The following is a 26,093-nucleotide window of genomic DNA, read 5'->3' as shown; positions in this document are numbered from 1 at the left end:
AACGAGGACTAACTAGACACAGGTGTACAACATCAAGACCAAACCAAACGAACATGAAACATAGATCGGTGGCAGCTAGTACTCCGGAGACGACGACCGCCGAAGCCTGCCCGAACCAGGAGGAGGAGCAGCCTCGGCCGAAACCGTGACACCCAATATCTGTACTACCATGTTTTTCTAAAATTCTAGGAAAGATGGTGTATAAGAGAAAGTTTAAACATTTAAATCAACACTGTATTCTATATGAGCACCAATATGGTTTTCATAAAAACTACTCCACAGATATGGCTCTTTTGCAACTTGTGGATAAAATCTTTACAGCCCTTAACAACAATGAATACGCTCTTGCCATCATTTTAGATTTATCCAAAGCTTTTGACACGGTTAATCGTGAAATATTACTTTCTAAATTGCATTATTACGGTTTTCATGATTATACATATAATTGGTTATATAGTTATGTTTATGATAGAGAACAATTTGTTTATTCAAACGGCTGTGCATCTACTAGGGCCAAGATATCCTGTGGTGTGCCACAGGGTTCGATAATTTGACCTTTGTTATTCCTAATCTATATCAATGACCTTGCTGCTGTGTCTTCTACCGTACTTCCCATTCTCTTTGCTGATGATACCAATTTCCTTTAATCACATAAGGATTTTGATTCACTAATTAATGAAGCCACATTTTCTGAATGGTTCCAGATAAACAAATTATCTTTAAATATAAATAGATCCAACTTTATTGTATTTACTAGTAAGGATAAGAAATACTGTAAAAAATAAAAAATAAAATAACAAAAATAATAAAGAGCCAGAATCTCAATTGGTGGGAATGAAATGGAACAAGTCACATTCACTAGATTCCTCTGAGTTCTAATTGATAAAAAGTTATCCTGGAAAGATCATATTCAATTTGTCTTTAGTAATTAAATCTGTTGGTATCATCAAAAAGATTAGTGGTTTGGTTCATCAGGCTTGCTTCCTAACTCTATACTATAGCTTAATTGACCCATATCTCATTTACTGTAATATTGTTTGGGCCAGTACATATGCCTCCTACCTACACAAATTACTAATTATACAAAAGAAAATTGCAAGACTAGCCACCTCCTCTAATTACATGGCTCCATCTGCACCTTTGTTTAAGAAACTTAATATCTTGTCTATTTACGACATTAATTTACGCCAATTATGCACTTTCATCTGCAAATACTCATACCTCCCAGACAGTTTACCTAAACCCTTCAATGGATTCTTCCAGGTTAATTCTGAAATCCATCTATATAACACAAGACACCGCGAAAACCTTCACCCTCCCCAATGCCACACCTCACATAGTCAATTCTCTATCAGATACAGAGGTCCCATACTCTGGAATTCTTATCTTAACATTGCCAAAACCTCATCATCCCTCAATAACCTGATGAACCTGATGAACCAAACTACCCAACCTGCTGAACCTGATGAACCAAACTACCCAATAATCCCTTCCATGTAGCCTAACTCTCACACTCCCACTCCCACACACACACACACACACACACACACACACATAATCAAACATGTTTTTTCTTGTACAATTATAATGAATATGCTTTGTTTAACTGATCGAACAAACTTTTTGTTGTACTTATATTTGTGGTGTGGTTTTCATATCAGCGCTTTTGGGCTTCCAACCTCACCTGCACACCATTTTTACCCGTTTTTTTATCTGTACTGTTTAGTCTTTGGTCCGAATAAAAAGAAATAAAACATAAAAACTGTTTGGACAGCACAGTACATGTGACACTCTGGCTCCGGGACTTTTATATTTGAGCCAGGGTGTATTTGTTTTGTTGGGGTTTGGTTTGGTTATGTTGGAATTTGGGTGTATTTCTATGTTTGCAGTTCTGTGGGGTTTATTTCTAGGTTTGGTCGATGACTCCCAATCGGAGGTAACGAGTGTCAGCTGTCGGCTCGTTATCTCTGATTGGGAGCCATATTTATTCTGATTGTTTTCCTGTGGGAATTGTGGGTTTTTGTTCCTGTACAGTCATTGCCACTGTGGACTTCACTTTCGTCTTTTGTTTTGTAGTTACGTGCTGTCTTTATTAAAGTCATCATGTTCACTCAACGCGCTGCGTATTGGTCTGCTCCTTTTATAGACGATCGTGACAGAAAAACCCACCATAAAAGGACCAAGCAGCGTGTCAACCTACACAGGAGTTATGGACGCCTATCAAGGATTCATGGACTTGGGAGGAGATACTGGATGGAAAGGGTCCTTGGGCACAACCGGGAGAATATCGCCGCCCTCGTGAAGAGCTGGAGGCAGCTAAAGCCGAGAGGAGGTGGTATGAGGAGGCAGCACGGAGTCGAGGCTGGAAGCCCGTGGGTACTACCCAAAAATTTCTTGGGGGGGGCTAAAAGGGAGTGTGGCGAAGTCAGGTAGGAGACCTGCGCCTACTCCCTGGACTGACCGTGGAGAGCGAGAGTACGGGCAGACACCGTGTTACGCAGTAGAGCGCATGGTGTCTCCTGTACGCAGGCATAGCCCGGTTCGGTACATTCCAGCTCCACGTATCGGCCGGGCTAGATTGAGCATTGAGCCGGATGTCATGAAGCCGGCCCAACGCATCAGGCCACCAGTGCGTCTCCTCGGGCCGGCTTACATGGCACCAGCCTTACGCATGGTGTCCCCGGTTCGCCTACATAGCCCGGTGCGGGTTATTCCTCCTTCCCGTACTGGTCGGGCGACGGGGAGTATACAACCAGGTAAGGTTGGGCAGGCTCAGTGCTCAAGGGAGCCAGTACGCCTGCACGGTCCGGTATTTCCGGCGCCACCTCCCCGCTCCAGTCCAGTACCACCAGTGCCTACACCACGCACCAAGCCTCCTGTGTGTCCCCAGAGTCCTGTGCGTCCTGTTGCTGCTCCCCGCACTAGCCCTGAGATGCGTGTCCTCAGCCCGGGACCACCAGTTCCGGCACCACGCACTAGGCCTTATGTGCGTCCCCAGGGTCCAGCATGCCCTGTTGCTACTCCCCGCACTAGCCCTGAGATGCGTGTCCTCAGCCCGGGACCACCAGTTCCGGCACCACGCACCAGGCCTATAGTGCGTCTCGGCCGGCCAGAGTCTGCCGTCTGCCCAACGGCGCCTGTACTGCCCGTCTGCCCAACGGCGCCTGAACTGCCCGTCTGCCCAACGGCGCTTGACCTGCCCGTCTGCCCAACGGCGCCTGAACTGCCTGTCTGCCCAACGCCGTCTGAACTGTCCGTCTGCCAAGCGCTGCATAAGCCGCCCGTCTGCCATGAGCCTTCAGAGCCGTCCGCCAGACCGGAGCCGCTAGAGCCTTCCGCCAGACAGGATCAGCCAGAGCCTTCCGCCAGACAGGATCAGCCAGAGCCTTCCTTCAGACAGGAGCCGCTAGAGCCTTCCGCCAGACAGGATCAGCCAGAGCCTTCCGCCAGACAGGATCAGCCAGAGCCTTCCGCCAGACAGGATCAGCCAGAGCCTTTCGCCAGACAGGATCAGCCAGAGCCTTCCGCCAGACAGGATCGGCCAGAGCCTTCTGCCAGACAGGATCAGCCAGAGCCTTCAGCCAGCCATGAGCAGCCAGATCCGTCGGCCAGCCATGAGCAGCCAGATCCGTCAGCCAGCCATGAGCAGCCAGATCCGTCAGCCAGCCATGAGCAGCCAGATCCGTCAGCCAGCCATGAGCAGCCAGATCCTTCAGCCAGCCATGAGCCGTCCAGCCAGGATCCGCCAGAGCCGTCCAGCCAGGATCCGCCAGAGCCAGCCAGCCAGGATCCGCCATTGAGTCCGGTGCTGTCCCTTAGCCCGGTGCTGCCCCTTATCCTGGTGCTGCCCCTTAGTCCGGTACTGCCCCTTAGTCCGGTGCTGCCCCTTAGTCCGGTGCTGCCCGTTAGTCCGGTGCCGCCCCTTAATCCAGTGGGGTTTAGTTGGGGGGTGGTCATATGGAGGAGGCTACGGAAGCGGATAGTGACTAAGGTGGGGTGGGGACCACGACCAGGGCCAGAGCCGCCACCGTGGACAGACGCCCACCCAGACCCTCCCATAGACTGTATGCTGGTGCGCCCGGAGTTCGCACCTTTAGGGGGGGGTACTGTGACACTCTGGCTCCGGGACTTTTATATTTGAGCCAGGGTGTATTTGTTTTGTTGGGGTTTGGTTTGGTTATGTTGGAATTTGGGTGTATTTCTATGTTTGCAGTTCTGTGGGGTTTATTTCTAGGTTTGGTCGATGACTCCCAATCGGAGGTAACGAGTGTCAGCTGTCGGCTCGTTATCTCTGATTGGGAGCCATATTTATTCTGATTGTTTTCCTGTGGGAATTGTGGGTTTTTGTTCCTGTACAGTCATTGCCACTGTGGACTTCACTTTCGTCTTTTGTTTTGTAGTTACGTGCTGTCTTTATTAAAGTAATCATGTTCACTCAACGCGCTGCGTATTGGTCTGCTCCTTTTATAGACGATCGTGACAGTACAGTACAGTAGAGCACAGCAGAGTACAGTATATTACTGCACACAGTACAGTAAAGAAAAGTAGAGTATAGTACAGTAAAGTGCAGTACAATACAGTAGAGCACACTAGAGTACTGTAAAGTATAGAAAAGTGTAGTGTACTGTATTGTACCCTACTTTAATGTACTCTACTGAACTAAACTGTACTGCACTCTACTGTACTGAATTCAACTACTGTATTGTACTGTACTGTACTGAATTAAATTATACTGTACTATTACCATACTGTAATGTACTCTGCTGAATAAAACTCTACTGTCCTGTACCGTACCACACCGTATTGTACTGTACGGTACTTTACTCTTCTGTGTTCTACTATGCTCTACTGTACTAAACTGTGCCGTACTGTACTGTGATGTTCAAACTTGTGAAACATAGCCTAGACGTCTATGATTCGTTCAGATTTGCATCTGGTCCGCACTGACCAAATGTGTACAGTCGTGGTCAAAAGTTTTGAGAATGACACAAGTATTGGTCTTCACAAAGTTCACTGCTTCAGTGTTATGAGATATTTTTGTCAGATGTTACTATGGTATACTGAAGTATAATTACAAGCATTCCATAAGTGTCAAAGGCTTTTATTGACAATTACATTAAGTTTAAGCAAAGAGTCAATATTTGCAGTGTTGACCCTTCTTTTTCAAGACCTCTGTAATCCGCCCTGGCATGCTGTCAATTAACTTCTGGCCCACATCCTGACTGATGGCAGCCCATTCTTGCATAATCAATGCTTGGAGTTTGTCAGAATTTGTGGGTGTTTGTTTGTCCACCTGCCTCTTGAGGATCGACCACAAGTTCTCAATGGGATTAAGGTCTGGGGATTTTCCTGGCCATTGACCCAAAATGTCAATGTTCTGTTCCCCGAGCCCTTTATGGCAAGGTGCTCCATCATGCTGGAAAAGGCATTGGTCGTGACCAAACTGTTCTTGGATGGTTGGGAGAAGTTGCTCTCGGAGGATGTGTTGGTACCATTCTTTATTCATGGCTGTGTTCTTAGGCAAAATTGTGAGTGAGCCCACTCCCTTGGCTGAGAAGCAACCCAACACATGAATGGTCTCAGGATGCTTTACTGTTGGCATGACACAGGACTGATGGTAGCGCTCACCTTGTCTTCTCCGGAAAAGGTGTTTTCCGGATGCCCCAAACAATCGGAAAGGGGATTCATCAGAGAAAATTACTTTACCCCAGTCCTCAGTAGTCCAATCCCTGTACCTTTTGCAGAATATCAGTCTGTCCTTGATGTTTTTCCTGGAGAGAAGTGGCTTCTTTGCTGCCCTTCTTGACACCAGGCCATCCTCCAAAAGTCTTCGCCTCATTGTGCATGCAGATGCACTCACACCTGCCTGCTGCCATTCCTGAGCAAATTCTGCACTGGTGGTGCCCCGATCCCGCAGCTGAATCAACTTTAGGAGACGGTCCTGGCGCTTGCTGGACTTTCTTGGGCGCCCTGACGCCTTCTTCACAACAATTTTACCTCTCTCCTTGAAGTTCTTGATGATCCGATGAATGGTTGATTTAGGTGCAATCTTTCTAGCAGCAATATCCTTGCCTGTGAAGCCCTTTTTGTGCAAAGCAATGATGACGGCACGTGTTTCCTTGCAGGTAGCCATGGTTAACAGAGGAAGAACAATGATTTCAAGCACCACCCTCCTTTTAAAGCTTCCAGTCTGTTATTCTAACTCAATTAACATGACAGAGTGATCTCCAGCCTTGTCCTCGTCAACACTCTCACCTGTGTTAACGAGAGTAATCACTGACATGATGGCAGCTGGTCCTTTTGTGGCAGGGCTGAAATGCAGTGGAAATGTTTTTTGGGGGATTAAGTTCATTTTCATGGCAAAGAGGGACTTTGCAATTAATTGCAATTTATCTGATCACTCTTCATGACATTCTGGAGTATATGCAAATTGCCATCATCAAAACTGAGGCAGCAGACTTTGTGAAAATTATTATTTGTGTCATTCTCAAAACTTTTGACCACGACTGTACTTGTTTCGGGGCGGAGCTCATTAGAATAATAACCAGCATGCTTTGCAAGTGTTTGTTTTTTTACAATTACATTTTGGTCATTTAGCAGACGCTCTTATCCAGAGTGACTTACAGTCAGTGTATTCACCTAAGGTAGACAAACAACAACATATCACAGTCATAGCAAGAAAAACAACATGTCACCGTTACTCAGAATGTTATTGTAGATGAAGTGTTATTTTTTTCTTTTTTCTGTGTATTGGGCTACTTTGAACATCATCATTGACAGATTTAAAGCTTTTGAAAAAGCTTACATAAGTGCATGTGATCGATGGGAGCAATCATCAATATTTTGTTGCGATTTACATTTGGCTCCTCTTTCCTATTAAGAGGTGTGAAAAAGTAATTTTGTGAAATAATGCTTACATAATTGATGTACAACAGTTGAAATTTGTCCATAGAATCAATGACCGAAAAATTCATATTTTCAATTTTCAATGTCTGTAAATTAGATATTTTCAACATAAGGAAAATATGTATTTTTACCTTTCATTCAGCACGTAAGATGCACCTGATTTCAATGTCCAGAAAAGACACACTACCCGTGAAAAGTTTGGACACACATTTACATTTAAACTTTAGTCATTTAGCAGACGCTCTTATCCAGAGCGACTTACAGTTAGTGAATGCATACATGTTTTTTTGTTTGTTTTGTTTCATACTGGCCCCCCGTGGGAAACGAACCCACATCCCTGCCGGCCAAACCCTCCCCTACCTTGGACAACGCTGGATCAAGGGTCTTTCTTTCTTTTTACATTGTAGAAAAGTAGTGAAGACATCAAAACTATGAAATAACACATTTGGAACCATGTAGTAACCAGAAAGGAGTGTAACAAATCAAAATATATTTTATATTTGCGATTCTTCAAATAGCCACCCTTTGCCTTGATGACAGCTTTGCACACCCTTGGCATTCTCTCAACCAGCTTCATGAGGTATCACCTGGAATGCATTTCAATTAACAGGTGTGCCTTCTTAAAAGTTAATTTGATTTGTTTAACACTCTTCTGGTTACTACATGATTCCACATGTGTTATTTCATAGTTTTGAAGTCTTCTCTAATATTCTACAATGTAGAAAATAGTACAAATAAAGAAAAACCCTTGAATGAGTAGGTGTGTCCAAATTTTTGACTGGTACTGTATGTTCATCGTAAGGAAAATAAGTATTTTCAATGTCCGGAAAATACGTGTTTTCATCGTCAGTATAAGACGTATTTTCGACCTCTGAAAAATAGATATTTTAACCTTACTCAGACAACAACAAAAGTAGCCCAATTAGCGGGAGGGATGGGGGCATCTTCTTGTCGCGCGCGGTGCTCAGGTTTATAAGGTCTGTCAGTCAAAACCTATACAGTGCTGTTAAATGGAGAACCTGAGCTCTGACGTAATGTATAGCATGTTACTGTACAGCCACTGTGTCACGACTTCCGCCGAGGCTGCCTCCCCTCCTTGTTCGGGCAGGTTTCGGCGTTCGTCGTCACCGGCTTACTAGCTACTGCCGATCCCATTCTCATCACTCCACTTGTCATGTCTTGTCTTGTCAATCACACACACCTGGTGCTCATTCCCCTAATTAGTATGTGTATAAGTGTTCCCTCTGTTCCCCTTGTCTTTGTGAGTGATTGTTTATTGTGAGAGCGAGTAGCTCGGTTGAGCTACTCTTCTGTTTGTACTTGCCAAGGTGGAATATTTTCCTTTGTATTAGTTTCGTTTTCACGCTGGGAGCGTTTGATTTATGTAAACGGAATAAACTCTGGACTTCTGTGTTTTACCTCCTGCGCCTGACTCCTTCATTCACACCTCATCACACACTGCTTTCCAATTTAGGCACTTATCAATGACAAAATCAGACATTTTCAAGCCGTATACGGGATGACGGGCTGTGAGTGGAAAGGGCTACTGAACTAAACAAACAGGACCCTACATAAGCCATATCCGCAACTGACCACAATTCTAGCTTATGTCAAGACAAGATAAACTACAAAAGTTGTGTAAATGCTGTGAGCTGATAGCAGGTGCTTTGGCTCTTGTGAAGTGATCTTTGGCCTCAGTGAGGTTTGTCGGCTTGTGTTCCTTTGAACCCCAGTCAGTCCTGTAATGCTCTGCCCTGTATTCACAGTACTATCCCTCTGTCCTTCTAGTACAGCACAGTCCCAGACAACACAGAGTTCTACACACAGTCAAACATTATCTCTGGTGCTCACAAACCTGATCAGGTATTACAAGGACCTGCAGAACCTTCGACTTCACAGTAAACAATGACGTAACTGACATCAGACTTCACATGCAATGTACAGACTTCACTTCAGGTGGGTACATATAATTAACTCTTACACATACACTCTCAGAAAAGAAAGCGCTCCCTAGAACCATAAAATGTTCTTCAATTGTCCCCATAGGAAACCCTCTGAAAATAACTATATTAGGCTCCAAGAGGAACCCTTAAACTAATAAGAGGTTCTACGTGGAACCCTTTCACCACTAAACGGTTCTAGGTAGAACCATTTTCACCACCAAAGGGTTCTAACTGGAAACAAAAAGGGTTCTCCTACGGGGATAAATGAAGAACCCTTTTTTTTAAAGAGTGTAGTAAGACGATTAAGATAGAGTAGAATGGAGGTGAAAAGTAGGAGGTGCAGGAAAGGATGGAGAAGATGAATACGTTGGGAGGCAACACAGGAGCATAGGGGAAACCTGACCATGTACTGCATATTGCAGAGTGGGTGGGGGACTTCACCTGACCATGTATTTTGCACACAGAGTGGGTTTAGGGTTTTGTGGGTTGAGAGGACACACGTGTGCTCATGTGAGTACAGTCATCAATAAGGTACATCCTCAGCGTCTCACCCTCCCCCCCCCTTCCCTCAACCTCTTTCTTTCCTCCCCATGCTTCTCTCAACATTCTCTTCTTAAACCACATCCTCTTCCCAATATGGCTAATTTGTTTTTGTGCCAGAGTGACACCGACGTCACACTCACATTCACAAATCCAGTAGAACAACAAAGCCCTTAAATGTCTCCCTGCTTCACAATGCAACCCATCAGCAAGTGGGTCAGATTTGATTAAATGACATATTAAAGTCTGAAGCCACATCCTTGGTGAAAGACAGGCAGAGCAGAGAAAGAGAGAGACTGGGTGGGGGTATAGAGAGAGAGATTAGAGGTATTGTCACTAAAGGCAATACAAATGTAAGTCATTTGATCACCAATGTCGGCCTGTGACGCATGTAGTTTTGAGTGTTTTCTATTTTTCATTTTTTTTGCCTCCCCTCTGTTTTCTTCTCTGACTGACCAAGGCCGGAAGAATCTAAATGGAATCTATTAATAGACAATGATATGACTTTGACAAACATATGGTGTGCTCCAAACCCACTAAGGTAAATACAATACACCTGGTTCATTAATCCCCTCTGTCAATATCACACAGGCACGCACACACGCGCGCACACATGCATGTTTGGCTAAACTTAATGGCATAAACGGTCAGCTGTCAGAAGATGGTCAGTTCCCATACTTGACCAAACACATATAATTATTGACTAAACACATATCATTATTCAGACGTGGAAACTCTCCTCACACGTGTTTTCAGCGTTTGACTAAGGAGTGCACATACTGGCATGGCCTGTTCCAAAAAGAGGGAAATTAAAACCTGTTCCAAAAAGAGGGAAATTAAAAGTAGAGTTGAATTATTCAAGTCTTAATCTTACCTTCTGTAGCATTGACAAAAGGCCATCTTTGTTTTTCTGAAGCTTCAATGGATGAAGAAGAAACTGAATTTAGTACAATTGGAATGACATGAAAATAATGTATAACAAAAGGTCCTTATCTATGTCCAAAATGATCCCTCACCCTCTTCTTGTAGTAGATCCTCCACTTGTGGTATTCTCTGATCACTACCTCGATCCTACGCTTCCAGTAGCTGCCTTCTAGAACTATAGCCTTACAAGAGAAAACAAAAAACATAGGAGTTAATATTAGTTGATGTTAAATGGGTATGTCCTATTCCCTACATAGTGCATAGTTTTCATCGTCCGTATAAGACGTATTTTCGACCTCTGAAAAATAGGTATTTTAACCTTACTCAGACAACAACAAAAGTAGCCCAATTAGCGGGAGGGATGGGGGCATCTTTTTGTTGCGCGCGGTGCTCAGGTTTATAAGGTCTGTCAGTCAAAACCTATACAGTGCTGTTAAATGGAGAACCTGAGCTCTGACGTAATGTATAGCATGTTACTGTACAGCCACTGTGTCACGACTTCCGCCGAGGCTGCCTCCCCTCCTTGTTCGGGCAGGTTTCGGCGTTCGTCGTCACCGGCTTACTAGCTACTGCCGATCCCATTCGCATCACTCCACTTGTCTTGTCTTGTCAATCACACACACCTGGTGCTCATTCCCCTAATTAGTATGTGTATAAGTGTTCCCTCTGTTCCCCTTGTCTTTGTGAGTGATTGTTTATTGTGAGAGCGAGTAGCTCGGTTAATATTAGTTGATGTTAAATGGGTAAGTCCTATTCCCTACATAGTGCACTACTTTTGACGAGAGCCTTATGGGCCCTGCTCAAAAGCAGTGCACTATATCGGCTACTTCCTCACTAGGCCTTGGGGGTCAAAGGTCACCTACTTCAGGTTTGCGATGGGCGTCGGCCTCGGAGCCCTCCAGGGGGGTGACGAACCCACACACAGGGTTCTTCCTCTTCTCCACGTCTGTACCACGGGACGGGCGAGAAACAACTAATCATTCAATCATGGCTTGGATTAATGGTTCAATTCTCTCAATAAATCAGTCAATTCTATTTGTTTTTTTGTGTGTTTTCTTTCCAAATGTGGCTTCAGCATTATGTACATAAAGTAATGGCACACTCATTAGTATGTTATGGCATAGGAAGCTGTACACTGCATCGTGTTAAAATTAATTTAGCCCACATTGTACAGTAGTTTTTGTAGGAGGCATCCCACTCAAGCTATTCTCTTTGTTGTGTGACAGTACTGTAGTAACAAGTCCATGTATCAGTTCTGTTGGACAAAGCTCTCCCTGTCTGTTATCAGATTAAACAACCGTGGGACATGCAAGCTGCTCAGAGTGAAAGAATGGAGTGAGATGAGAGAGAGGATGAATGGAATTACATTTTAATCATTTAGCAGACACTCTTATCCAGAGCAACTTACAGTAGCAAGTGCATACATTTTTGTACTTTTTCGTAGTGGTCCCCCGGTGGGAATCAAACCCACAACCTTGGCATTGCAAGCGCCATGTTCTACCAACTGAGCTACACAGGAATGAGAGGATAGGAGAGGAGAGAAGTGAGAGGAAAAGTGAACTTACACTGGATGAACCAGGCTCTCCAGATCCCATTATTCAGACGGATTTTGTCTCTCCAGAGCAGCCGCAGGCCTTTGAAAGACTTCCACTTCGGAGAGACTATTTTACCACTGAAAAGACATAACATAATCCTTATAATCACACAAAATAAAGGAATTTAGACATTATAAAGGCTCATATACATGCTTATAACAAGTAACAAAGCATTATACCTCTAAGCTTTAAGTAACATTTTACCGTCAATGTAATTCGTGTCCCACTACAAGATATTCTATTTATTAGGAAGGAATGGTTATGTTATGACCACCTTGGGCAAAGTTTCCTTCCCTCCCATTTACAAAGAGAGACAGAGAGACAAGCAATTGACAGAGTTAATGATTGTCAAAAACACAAAGACAAGATTACAAGCAGAGGATAAATATTAGAGATACAGAAACTTGATGCTCTATTCTATTCTATTCTATTCTCCACATATCATCCAGCATTGACAGAAGATGTCCAACTAAAAAAATCTACAATATATGAAAGGACCAGTCCTCTGCCTCATATTTAAAAACAAGAGCAATGAAACTTTTTTTTTTAATGCTGCCTCTTTCTTTGACATTATCATTTCCACACAGCCCTGATGGCACCCAATCAGAGGAGCCTATCCACCAGAACACTGACAGGGTCTGTGTCTAAAATGGCACCCTCTTCCCTAAATAATGTTCTACTTTTGGTGCACTATATAGGGAATAGGATGCCACTGAGGTAAAAAAAATCAGGCTGTTTTCGACCCTGTGTCTTTCCAGTGTCAGACTGAGACAGTCAGCATATCAGATGGTGAGAAGGGGCCACTTAATGGCTGGTGCTTATTGGGTTGCTAGGAAGCCAGGTGAATCATTTCCTAGCGCTGGATGCTGGATGATGTCAAATGACTAAAGTGAAAACCCACGTTCAGCAAAACAGCAGAGGAGGCACATTAACCAGGTACAAATTGACTTCATGAAGCTAATGGGTTAAATAAACCATGGCATTCACCCATCTAGAGGGTGACTTATAAATGTTCTCTGTAAAATATTGTTTTATCAAGGTACCTGACATAAGCGATGCTGTTAACAGCTTACAAAAAAAAGCTAACACTAAGATGTCTCTGAGAAACTGTTTGAAAAAGCAATGTTCATTAGCTCCATCAGTGGACATTCAAAATAAATAACAATTCCTGTGCTAATAGTGTGTATCCTTTCAGATTCAGTGCTGCATTTGACAAGAGCTATATTTTGTTTAAACTGATATAGGACACATTAATTGATTGATTATGCTTGAAGATTGATTGATTGGTTATGCTAGTACACTTGAAGACCAATTGTTGAATCCTTAGCATGATTAAATATTCCTAGTTTACTTCCTCAATCAAAGTAAGGTCTGTCGCTGAATATAGTCTAGTAAACACCTGAAACATGGTTTTAGTAGCAGTCTTTAGGGCTGCAGAATTTTTCTTGGCTCTGGTTGTGTGTGTTTTATTCATGGAGCAACAATCAGATTGTAAAAGCTAGATTGGAGTAGTTGGAAGAAGAGACTTCCTCTCTCTGCCAAGGATTGTTGATGGCATGGCATGACACACACACACACACACACACACACAAACACTGACGACATTGTTCGGGCAGTTCTAGAGGCCATGACACACTGGCAATTTTTTAAAGCAATATTGCTAAGCAATGTTGGTGGCAACAGACACTGGAGCAATGAGTAACATGGACATAAATAATAGATTTCATATGAAGCATAGATCAATTTAAAACGTAATTTCCCCATTTATTTACTCATCTCCTATTGCTTGTTATTGCCAGTTGACTGCCACAGCTGTACTGAAATTAATCAGCTAAGAAACAAGCAATAAAGAGGTGCCAGTCAAGTCAATGGCAATGCAGACATAAAGATAACTAAATTTAGCAAACATCTAACGTCATAATCATAAGATAGTAAGATGTGAATGGTTTTAAGCTAACTAGCGAACTAGTTAAACATACAAAACGGAAAGCTAAATGTAAATGGCTATAGCTAGCTAACAATCTACGAGGCTAGCTAGCTAACAATCTACGAGGTTAGCTAGCTAGCTAATTTAACCAGTTTGTCCCATTGACTTTGCATGAGCTCCGGTTAGCATGCTAACCGATTAGCATGCACCCAACCATGGATATTTTCATCAGTTAAACATGACAAACTGTACACAGTATGTACAGTGCATTCGGAAAGTATTCAGATCCCTTTACATTTTCCACATTTTGTTACATTACAGCCTTATTCTAAAATTGATTAAATTGTTTTTTACCCCTCATCAATCTACACACAATACCCCATAATGACAAAGCCAAATCAGGTTTTTAGAAATGTTTGCTAATTTATTAAATATAAAAAACTGAAATATTACATTTACATAAGTATTCAAACCTTTTACTCAGTACTTTGTTGAAGCACCTTTGCCAGCAATTACAGCCTCAAGTCTTCTTGGGTATGACGCTACAAGCTTGTTACACCTATATTTGGGGAGTTTGTCCCATTCTTCTCTGCAGATCCTCTCAAGCTCTGTCAGGTTGGATTGGGAGCGTCGCTGCACAGCTATTTTTAGGTATCTCCAGATATGTTAGATTGGGTTCAAGTCTGGGCTCTGGCTGGGCCACTCAAGGACATTCAGAGACTTGTCCCGAAGCCAGTCCTGCGTTGTCTTGGCTGTGTGCTTAGGGTCATTGTCCTGTTGGAAGGTGAACCTTCGCCCCAGTCTGAGGTCCTGAGTGCTCTGGAGCAGGTTTTCATCAAGGATCTCTCTGTACTTTGCTCCGTTCATCTTTCCCTCGATCCTGACTAGTCTCCCAGTCCCTGCCACTGAAAAACATCCCCACAGCATTGATGCTGCCACTACCATGCTTCACCTTAGGGATGGTGCCACCATGCTTCACCATAGGGATGGTGCCAGGTTTCCTCCAGGTGTGACGCTTGGCATTCAGGCCAAAGAGTTCAATCTTCGTTTCATCAGACCAGAGAATATTGTTTCTCATGGTCTGAGAGTCTTTAGGTGCCTTTTGGCAAACTCCAAGCGGACTGTCATGTGCCTTTTACTGAGAAGTGGCTTCCGTCTGGCCAATTTACCACAGGTGGACTCCAATCAAGTTGTAGAAACATCTCAAGGATGATCAATGGAAACAGGATGCACCTGAGCTCAATTTCGACTCTTAGCAAAGGTTCTGATTACTAAAAACCTGTTTTCGCTTTGTCATTATGGGGTATTGTGTGTAGATTGATGAGGATGATTATTTTTAAAATCCATTTTAGAATAAGGCTGTAACGTAACAAAATGTGGAAAAAGTCAAGGTGTCTGAATACTTTCCGAATGCACTGTATGTATTAACATATGATGATCATATATTGTAGTGAGAAAATATTTTAGAATGGCAGACTGATCACATGACCAATATCTGTGCTCTGATTGGAGGATTTGTAAAAAGCTGCCCACTAGGTAGCGCTGCAGATCAAAATTCCCCAGATAATAATATGATACATGGCAATTTTTTTAGGCAACAAATTGCGGCCAATTGAATTGCGGTTATGGCTAGAAGGGATCCAACTTTTGTCAAAGATGATATTTTTTGCATTTTTGCTAACCCTAACCTTTTCTTAACCTAAACCTAATTCTCCTGACCTGCTACCTTAAGAATGCTGCGTAAATTATCCTAACCTGCTCCGAAATTCAAATCTGATGTTAATTTGACAAAAGCTGGATCCCTTCTAGCCATGACCCAATACAATTTTGTTGAGCAATGTTGCCAGCAATGGTTGCTGCAACTATATTTACATTGAAAATTAGCAACTTTTTATTCTCTGGGGACTCTTGACCAGCAGCTCCACCTAGTTGGCAATTTGTAGGAATCCTCCAATCAGAGCACAGATATTGGTAACGTGATCAGTCTGCTCTTCCAAAAGATTTAGAAAAACATGGCGACCGTTTTTGAGCTGAAGTGAGAGAAAATCAACTCACATGTTGGAATGAAATGTTGGCCATTTACATCCAAAATGTTGCTCGTTTTATATAGTTTTTTTATATATATATTTAACTAGCTGGCTAGCTTGATGAATACCGTTTGCACTTCCTAGCTTAGAATTGTGAAGTAAAACGTTTTCTAAATCTATTTACCCTTATGTCTTTGTTGTCATTGACTTGACTGGCAGTAGGTTGAGTGGATGCCCTGAGCAGGGGCAACACCTCTTTGTTGCTTGTTTGTTAGCTGATAAAATCCAGTACATATGTGGCTGTCAACAAAAAGGAAAGGGAAAGGGCTGTAGGAGATTCGTAAATAAATGGTGAAATTGAGTTTTAAGTTGATATATGCCTAATATGTAATCTATTATTAATGTCCATGTTGCTCATTGCTCATCATTGCTCCAGTGTCTCATACATTTACGTCATACCCAACTCCATTGCCAGCAACATTGCATGGCAATATTGGCCCCGAAAATTGACAGTGTATCATAAAACTATTTTGTCAAGTATTCTTGTCTCATTCCTTCCTTTATCATTCCTGATGATGGTGAAAATATTTTGTGGACATTTGTGAGTCGCTATCTGTCCATTACTCAGCCAAGAACAGTTGCTTTCTCAATTGAAGGTGTGCAACAATGTTGGACACTGTACATACTGTATACTGTCTATCAACCAGCGGTTGTTAAATCATTTTGATAACAAATATTTGTGATGTAACTGATTCACAGAAAGGGCAGTGCTAATAATAATGTATAGACTAATCAGCAGTGAAATCTCCTGCAGCATGCCAAAGTCCCTGTTTGTTGGTATCAGCTTGTATTCTTCATTACAAAAGGAAAAACACTGAATGTAGGGTAAGGGGATAGAGGTGAGCTAGCAGGCACAGGGTCTTTGTGGTAACTGTCTCTTATCCTTTCCCTTAGTTACACTGTAATCCTCCATAACATACAGGCTGCCAACTCAAACCAAAGTCCATTTCTCTGTCAAGAGCTTCAAAACAGTTTCGCAAGTAGTCTACAGCCTGTTCTGAAACCCTTCACCCAACCACACATGCATGCACACACAGTACACACACAGCTTTTGAGTTTATGTCATTTCTATTTAAACCTAATCATTCTCTATACATACAGTATCAATCAAATGTTTTATGAAAGTGTAATAATATTAGGCATATAAGGAGACTTGTGATACTAGCTATTACAGTAAGGCCAGACAATATTTTGCCGAAGTGATGCAAGAAAAACGTTTTAAATTGGCGGTCCAGTAATGTGCCTAATTTTCATGCAAGTGTGGACATGAATAAACCTTTGACAACTTCCCTTGTGGAAATGTTGAAACCTTTGACAACTAGTAAACAATACAATAATCAATAATGATGTATTTAAATGTATGAAAATGTATGCACTCACTAACTGTAAGTCGCTCTGGATAAGAGCGTCTGCTAAATGACTAAAATGTAAATGTATTTACCTGTAGGCCAGTGACATACACTCAAATAACCGGGTCAGCGTTGGGTCGATGCTTAGGCTCCCAGAACTTAGCGGACCGAATCTGTATGTCTGACACCAAGTCCTGTTCACGGTATCAAAATCATATCGCACGGTTGCTCCGCTTTTCCGTCTCCGCGGGGTGCAGTCGCTGTGCGGGGAGGACACCATGAAGTGTCCGCTATGGATGACCTGCGCGCGGAGAAAAGAGCCAGCAACAGCCGGTCCAGTCCCGGTGTTCGGCGCATGATCTTCCTCTTGGTCCGAATCTGATTCCAAGTCGTTGAGCTGGTTCTGCTTTCCTTGTCCTTGTCCCTGAGACAATTCTGGGGACATTCTTTCTGCCATTGCCATTCCAGTATAGAATTGAACTTGTTCCGCGCTGCAATGAACTTTTCCCCCGGTTTTGGACTGAGGTAAAATTCGTTTTATATTGGATATTCGGTGGAATTGGGGTTTCTCTTGTCAATAGCTATTGAACCAAGCATGCCATGACTATGAAGATGGTATATTCTGAATCAGGGGTGGATGGACAAAAATCCCATTTTTTAAAATTATGATTATTAAAATATATATATATATAATAATAATATTTAGGCTTTCAATCTTCTATAGCTCTTACACAAAGTGTGCCATACGCTTTTTTATTTATCTTATTTTTTTATATATAATAATATGAAATATAAGTCAGGGGAGGATGGACACAAATCCCAATTTTTTTAATGATGATTATTTAAAAATATATATAATAATATTTCGGCTTTCAATCTTCAACACCTCTTATACAAAGCATGCCATTACTATGAAAATTATACTGTATATTCTGAATTGGGGGAGGATGGACAAAAATCCAGGGCTTTTATTTGTTAAAAATTTCATTATTACTATTATTATAATTTTTTGCTTTCAATAATAGCTCTTACACAAAGTGTGCCATGACTTTTTTATTTATTTTATATAATAACAAGATGTCGGCTTTCAATTTCTATAGCTCTTACACAAAATGTGCCATGACTATGAAAAGGATATATTCTGAGTTAGGGGAGGATGGACAAAAATCCAATTTTTTTGGGGGGGGTTGGGGGGGGATTTCACATTGTTTTTGTTTGAGCTTTTCAATCTTCTATAGCGTGCCATCCAGCCACTTGAAAAGTTTCTTCCTGTGGCCCTCACCAACTGGCCATCTGACCCTAGAGACTAAAGGACTATGCACTCTATGCTGCACACCACATCAAGCCATCTCTGAACTGTACACAAAATAACTGCACTATACTGCATTGTCCTTTGTCCATCTCTCTGCATTTAGATATATTCATACTGATACTGTAAATTTGTACATCCACTGTATATTAACAGTATACCCACTGTACATTTGTATATCTGCTCATTCCCGTATAGCTCTATGCTTGCTCTACCTAGTTGTATATAATGTATGTAAACTTTGTTTAAACTCAATTGTCTGTATGTCTCTACATATTGTCTATCACTAGCAGTAAGTTTGGACACACCTACTCATTCAAGGGTTTTTCTTTATTTTTACTATTTTCTACATTGTAGAATAATAGTGAAGACATCAAAACTATGAAATAACACATATGGAATCATGTAGTAACCAAAAAAGTGTTACACAAATCAAAATATATTTTATATTTGAGATTCTTAAAATAGCCACCCTTTGCCTTGATGTCAGCTTTGCACACTCTTGGCATTCTCTCAACCAGCTTCACCTGGAATTCTTTTCCAACAGTCTTGAAGGAGTTCCCACATATGCTGAGCACTTGTTGCTGCTTTACCTTCACTCTGCCGTCCGACTCATCCCAAACCATCTCAATTGGGTTGAGGTCGGGGGATTGTGAATGCCAGGTCATCTGATGCAGCACTCCATCACTCTCCTTCTTGGTACAATAGCCCTTACACAGCCTGGAGGTGTGTTGGGTCATTGTCCTGTTGAAAAACAAATGATAGTCCCACTAAGCCCAAACTAGATGGGATGGCGTATCACTGCAGAATGCTGTGGTAGCCATGCTGGTTAAGTGTGCCTTTAATTCTAAATAAATCACAGACAGTGTCACCAGCTATGCACCCCCACACCATAACACCTCCTCTTCCATGCTTTACGGTGGGAAATACACATGTGGAGATTATCCGTTCACCCACACCACGTCTCACAAAGACACGGCAGTTGGAACAAAAAAATCTCAAATTTGGACTCCAGACCAAAGGACAAATTTCCACCGGTCTAATGTCCATTGCTCGTGTTTCTTGGCCCAAGCAGGTCTCTTCTTTTTATTGGTGTCCTTTAGTAGTGGTTTCTTTGCAGCAATTCAACCATGAAGGCCTGATTCACACAGGCTCCTCTGAACTGTTGATGTTGAGATGTGTCTGTTACTTGAACTCCGCAAAGCATTTATTTGGGCTGCAATTTCTGAGGCTGGTAACTCTATTGAACTTATCCTCTGCAGCAGAAGTAACTCTGGTTCTTCCATTCCTATGGCGGTCCTCATGAGAGCCCCTACCTTGTGATTCCTCATGAAGCTGGTTGAGAGAATGCCAAGAGTGTGCAAAGCTGTCATCAAGGCAAAGGCTGGCTATTTGAAGAATCTGAAATATAAAATATATTCCGATATGTTTAACACTTTTTTTGCTACTACATGATTCCATATGTGTTATTTCATAGTTTTGATGTCTTCACTATTATTCTACAATGTAAAAAATAGTAAAAAAATAAAGAAAACCCCTTGAATGAGTAGGTGTGTCCAAACTTTTGACTGATAGTGTATAACGAAATGTAAAAAGAATAGCTGTGGATTGTTGTCCATCCTCCCCCAATTCAGAATATAGCATTTTCATTGTCATGGCATGATTGGTTCAATAGCTATTGGTGAGAGAAAACAGAATAACACAGAATATCCAATATAAAACTAATTTTATCTCGGTCAACTTTGGTCCAATTCTTATTTGGCCAGTCACTGTGGCATTTGAGTAAGTGCAGCACATGCCGAAGTTGACAGATGTAACCTGGAACGCATGGGATACATCCAATCCAACACTGGCCCCTCTAGTCTCTAGTGTGGCACAAAATCAGATGTGTTGTCCCATGCCATGGGAATGTCCTGTTATGAGGCCCCGGGTCAGCTGGGAACCAGCTGAAAGGAGGCCACTCTTTCTTACAACACCTTATCTGAAACAGTGGATGATAAGTTCACTAGGCTATGTGCTTGTTATTATGTAAGGGGAGACCTATGTCCTAGACCAACCAATGGGACTAGGCCTACATAAGGGGCATGCCTAGAAGTGATAGCAGTAACTATCAATACTAGAAAGTCCCATATTCCACCACTTACTTCTTCTACAGTGCCCATGTGAAGTGCCTATGGACATTTTGTATTTTGAAGACCAAATTATATGCATATATCATGCCTATGTATACTGTGACAGCAAAAAAGTGCAAGTGGACAATAGACCTACATGTATTTTCTATTCTAGTCCATTACTGCTCCAATTTTTTATTATCAACAATTGATAATTGGAAATTCTTTAAAAATGAATATAGTTTCATAGTTTCAATATGGTATTCAAAAAGTTGCCAATATGATGGCAAATACAGTGAGGGAAAAAAGTATTTGATTCCCTGCTGATTTTGTACGTTTGCCACGGACAAAGAAATGATCAGTCTATAATTTTAATGGTAGGTTTATTTGAACAGTGAGAGACAGAATAACAACAAAAAAATCCAGAAGAACGCATGTCAAAAATGTTATAAATTGATTTGCATTTTAATGAGGGAAATAAGTATTTGACCCCTCTGCAAAACGTGACTTAGTCCTTGGTGGCAAAACCCTTGTTGGCAATCACAGAGGTCAGACGTTTCTTGTAGTTGGCCACCAGGTTTGCACACATCTCAGGAGGGATTTTGTCCCACTCCTCTTTGCAGATCTTCTCCAAGTCATTAAGGTTTCGAGGCTGACGTTTGGCAACTCTAACCTTCAGCTCCCTCCACAGATTTTCTATGGGATTAAAGTCTGGAGACTGGCTAGGCCACTCCAGGACCTTAATGTGCTTCTTCTTGAGCCACTCCTTTGTTGCCTTGGCCGTGTGTTTTGGGTCATTGTCATGCTGGAATACCCATCCACGACCCATTTTCAATGTCCTAGCTGAGGGAAGGAGGTTCTCACCCAAGATTTGACGGTACATGGCCCCGTCCATCGTCCCTTTGATGCGGTGAAGTTGTCCTGTCCCCTTAGCAGAAAAACACCCCCAAAGCATAATGTTTCTACCTCCATGTTTGACGGTGGAGATGGTGTTCTTGGGATCATAGGCAGCATTCCTCCTCCTCCAAACATGGCGAGTTGAGTTGATGCCAAAGAGCTCCATTTTGGTCTCATCTGACCACAACACTTTCACCCAGTTCTCCTCTGAATCATTCAGATGTTCATTGTTCAGTGTTTTTTCCATTTGCGAATAATCGCACCAACTGTTGTCACCTTCTCACCAAGCTGCTTGGCGATGGTCTTGTAGCCCATTCCAGCCTTGTGTAGGTCTACAATCTTGTCCCAGACATCCTTGGAGAGCTCTTTGGTCTTGGCCATGGTGGAGAGTTTGGAATCTGATTGATTGATTGCTTCTGTGGACTCCCTTCAAGAGTGTGCTCCTAATCTCAGCTCGTTACCTGTATAAAGGACACCTGGGAGCCAGAAATCTTAACAGATCACATCAACATGGCTAGTTAACAAGCTAACTTTCAGGGGATGAACTAGATGGCTATATCCAAATATTATTTGATTTGCTTTCCATCGACAGTGGTGATGACAGTAGTCCGACTGACAACTTTACCAGGACGAGGACTTGCCGATGTCAAGCTCTTTCCAAAAGCCCAATCTCTGATGAAGCAAGCTAAATGACACGTTGTTTGCTTAGCTAGCTAGCTACATGCCAAATGGATAGTCTACCCTCACGTATCTGAAAATACATGATCAATTGATATTTATTTATTTAGGGGGTATGATCAATTGATGTTTACTGATCATAAAAAGCATGCAGCTACTTGTTGTAATAACTCGATAGAGCTAAATGTGCACTATTGTTTTGCATGAAATAATCAGAAATGTGTAGTTCTGACTATGCTCTTCAAGAGGTGATGATATTACAACGAAATAGTTAACATTTATTTAACAATCCCTTGATTAAAAACGGCACGTAGTTGTCAATGGTTTTAGCGGAGCTGGGGTCTCCTTGCCCCCCAGCACCCAAATCGTATGTTCTGCACCGTATTGTGATGTTGTATTGAAAATGACCTATATTGAACATTTTAATTTACTGTTCCATATTTTATTTAACTAATATTTGTTGGCTTATTTACAGTGCCTTCAGAAAGTATTCATACCCCTTGATTTATTCCACATTTGTTGTGGAGAGCGGCAGTGAACAGCAATCTTCAAGTCTTTCCAGTGATTTTCTATGGGATTCAAGTCTGGGCTTTGACTGGGCCACTCAAAGACTTTCACATTCTTGTTCTGAAACCATTCCAGGGATGCTTTGGCTGTATGCTTGGGGTCATTGTCCTGTTAGAACGTAAATCAGTCTAAGGTCAATTGCACTCTGAAGCAAGTTCTCATCAAGGATTTGCCTGTATTTGGCTCCATTCATTGTTCCCTTTATCCTTACCAGTCTCCCAGTCCCTGCTGCTGAAAAGCATACCCATTGCATGATGCTGCCACCACCATGCTTCATGGTAGGGATGGTGTTAGACGGGTGATGAGCTGTGCCTGGTTTTCTCCAAACATAGTGCTTTGCATTCAGGCCAAAGAGTTACATTTTTGTCTCATCAGACATCAGATTTTTTGCCTTATGCTCTCAGTCTTTCACGTGCCTTTTTGCAAATTCCAGGCGTGTTGTCATGTGCCTTTTTCTCATGAGTGTCGACTCTCCCATGAAGCCCAGATTGGTGAAGTGCTGTAGAGACTGTTGTCCTCTGGCAGGTTCTCCCATCTCAGCCAAATAACTCTGTAGTTCTGTCAGAGTGGTCATTGGGTTCTTGGTCACCTCCCTGACCAAGGTCCTTCTTGCCCGGTTGGTCAATTTGGTTGGACGGCCAGCTCTAGGCAGAGTCTGGGTAGTTCCATATGTTTTCTATTTCCCAATGATGGAGCCACTGTGCTCTTGGAAACTTTCAACACTCTAGAAATTGTTGTATAGCCCTCTAATCAGCACAACAGTTTTCAGCTGTGCTAACATAATTGCAAAAGTGTTTTCTAATGGTCTATTAGCCTTTTAAAATAATAAACTTGGATTAGTAAACACAAAGTGCCATTGGAACACAGGACTGATGGTTGCTGATAATGGGCCTCTGTACGCCTATGTAGATATTCCACAAAAAATCTGCCGTTTCCAGCTACAATAGCCATTTACATCATTAACAATGTCTACACTGTTTTTCTGATCAATTTGATGTTATTTTAATGGACAAAACAATTGCTTTTCTTTAAAAAACAAGGACATTTCTAAGTGACCCCAAACTTTTGAATGGTAGTGTGTGTGTGTGTGTGTATATATATATATATATATATATATATATATATATATATATATATATATATATATACAGTTGAAGTCAGAAGTTTACATACACTTAGGTTGGAGTCATTAAAACTTGTTTTTCAACCACTCCACAAATGTCTTGTTAACAAACTATAGTTTTGGCAAGTCGGTTAGGACATCTACTTTGTGCATGACACAAGTAATTTTTTCAACAATTGTTTACAGACAGATTATTTCACTTATAATTCACTGTATCACAATTCCAGTGGGTCAGAAGTTTACATACGCTAAGTTGAATGTGCCTTTAAACAGCTTGGAAAATTCCAGAAAATGATGTCATGGCTTTAGAAGCTTCTGATAGGCTAATTGACATGATTTGAGTCAATTGGAGGTGTACCTGTGGATGTATTTCAAGGCCTACCTTCAAACTCAGTGCCTCTTTGCTTGACATCATGGGAAAATCAAAAGAAATGAGCCAAGACATCAGAAAAAAAATTGTAGACCTCCCCAAATCTGGTTCATCCTTGGGAGCAATTTCAAAATGCCTGAAGGTACCACGTTCATCTGTACAAACGATAATACGCAGTATAAACACCATGGGACCATGCAGCCGTCATACCGCTCAGGAAGGAGACGCATTCTGTCTCCTAGAGATGAACGTACTTTGGTGCGAAAAGTGCAAATCAATCCCAGAACAACAGCAAAGGACCTTGTGAAGATGCTGGAGGAAACAGGTACAAAAGTATCTATATCCACAGTAAAACAAGTCCTATATCAACATAACCTGAAAGGCCGCTCAGCAATGAAGAAGACACTGCTCCAAAACCGCCATAAAAAAAGCCAGACTACGGTTTGCAACTGCACATAGGGACAAAGATCGTACTTTTTGGAGAAATGTCCTCTGGTCTGATGAAACAAAAATAGAACTGTTCGGCCATAATGACCATTGTTATGTTTGGAGGAAAAAGGGGAACGCTTGCAAGCCGAAGAACACCATCCCAACCATGAAGCACAGGGGTGGCATCATCATGCTGTGGGGGTGCTTTGCTGCAGGAGGGACTGGTGCACTTCACAAAATAGATGGCATCATGAGGAAGGAAAATTATGTGGATATATTGAAGCAACATCTAAAGACATCAGTCAGGAAGTTAAAGTTTGGTCGCAAATGGGTCTTCCAAATGGACAATGACCCCAAGCATACTTCTAAAGTTGTGGCAAAATGGTTTAAGGACAACAAAGTCAAGGTATTGGAGTGGCCATCACAAAGCCCTGACCTCAATCCTATAGAAAATGTGTGGGCAGAACTGAAAAAGCGTGTGCGAGCAAGGAGGCCTACAAACCTGACTCAGTTACACGAGCTCTGTCAGGAGGAATGGGACAAAATTCACCCAACTTATTGTGGGAAGCTTGTGGAAGGCTACCCGAAACGTTTGACCGAAGTTAAACAATTTAAAGGCAATGCTACCAAATACTAATTGAGTGTATGTAAACTTCTGACCTACTGGGAATGTGATTAAATAAATAAAAGCTGAAATAAATCATTCTCTCCACTATTATTCTGACATTCTTAAAATAAAGTGGTGATTCTAACTGACCTAAGACAGGGAATTTTTACGAGGATTAAATGTCAGGAATTGTGAAAAACTGAGTTTAAATGTATTTGGCTAAGTTGTATGTAAACTTCCGACTTCATCTGTATATGTGTATATATATATAGTCTTTCTAAATCAAATCCAAACAATTGAATTGGCCACAGGTGGACTTCAATCAAGTTGTAGTTACGTCTCAAGGATGATCAAAGGAAATTGGATGCACCTGAGCTCAATCTGGGATATATCTGTATTTAATTTTCAATAATTTGCAAACATTTATAAAACATGTTTTCACTTTGTCATTATGGGGTATTGTGTGTAGATGGGTGAGAAAAACAATATATTTAATCAATTTTGAATTCAGGCTGTAACACAACAAAATATGAAATAAGTCAATGGCTTTTTTTTCAGTTCATGGTGTCAGAATGCACTGCTGTATTAAAGCAATTCAGAACTAACTTGTTGATATGTTCTGTCGTAGATTCAAAACCAGATTAACTCATTGCAGAATGTATCCGTAATCATATTTATTTGACGAGAATGCACCTAGTCACCACATCAAACACCTGAACTGCAACAATTAC

The 26,093-nt window shown here is 41.8% G+C and overlaps 1 protein-coding gene across 1 annotated transcript in view; it reads right to left on the bottom strand.

Moving 5' to 3' along the window:
• LOC311136562 (carbohydrate-responsive element-binding protein-like) overlaps window positions 1-17,746 on the bottom strand; it is a 42,268-nt gene extending 24,522 nt beyond the window's left edge. Inside the window, exons 1-5 of the mRNA XM_084170745.1 lie at window positions 17,364-17,746; window positions 11,879-11,985; window positions 11,177-11,259; window positions 10,406-10,495; window positions 10,264-10,305 (exon numbers count right to left, since the gene is read on the bottom strand). Coding sequence (XP_084026871.1) covers window positions 10,264-10,305; window positions 10,406-10,495; window positions 11,177-11,259; window positions 11,879-11,985; window positions 17,364-17,734 — 693 coding nt within the window. The 5' untranslated portion in view covers window positions 17,735-17,746. The remainder of the gene's footprint in view (window positions 1-10,263; window positions 10,306-10,405; window positions 10,496-11,176; window positions 11,260-11,878; window positions 11,986-17,363) is intronic.
• Between the last annotated feature and the right edge of the window lie 8,347 nt (window positions 17,747-26,093).

Source organism: Coregonus lavaretus (genome assembly GCF_964263955.1).
Source record: "Coregonus lavaretus genome assembly, chromosome: 10".
In the NCBI taxonomy this organism is placed as follows: Eukaryota; Metazoa; Chordata; class Actinopteri; order Salmoniformes; family Salmonidae; genus Coregonus; species Coregonus lavaretus.
Note: the sequence above shows the minus strand (reverse complement) of the source record. Positions and strands in the feature narration are given on the sequence as shown.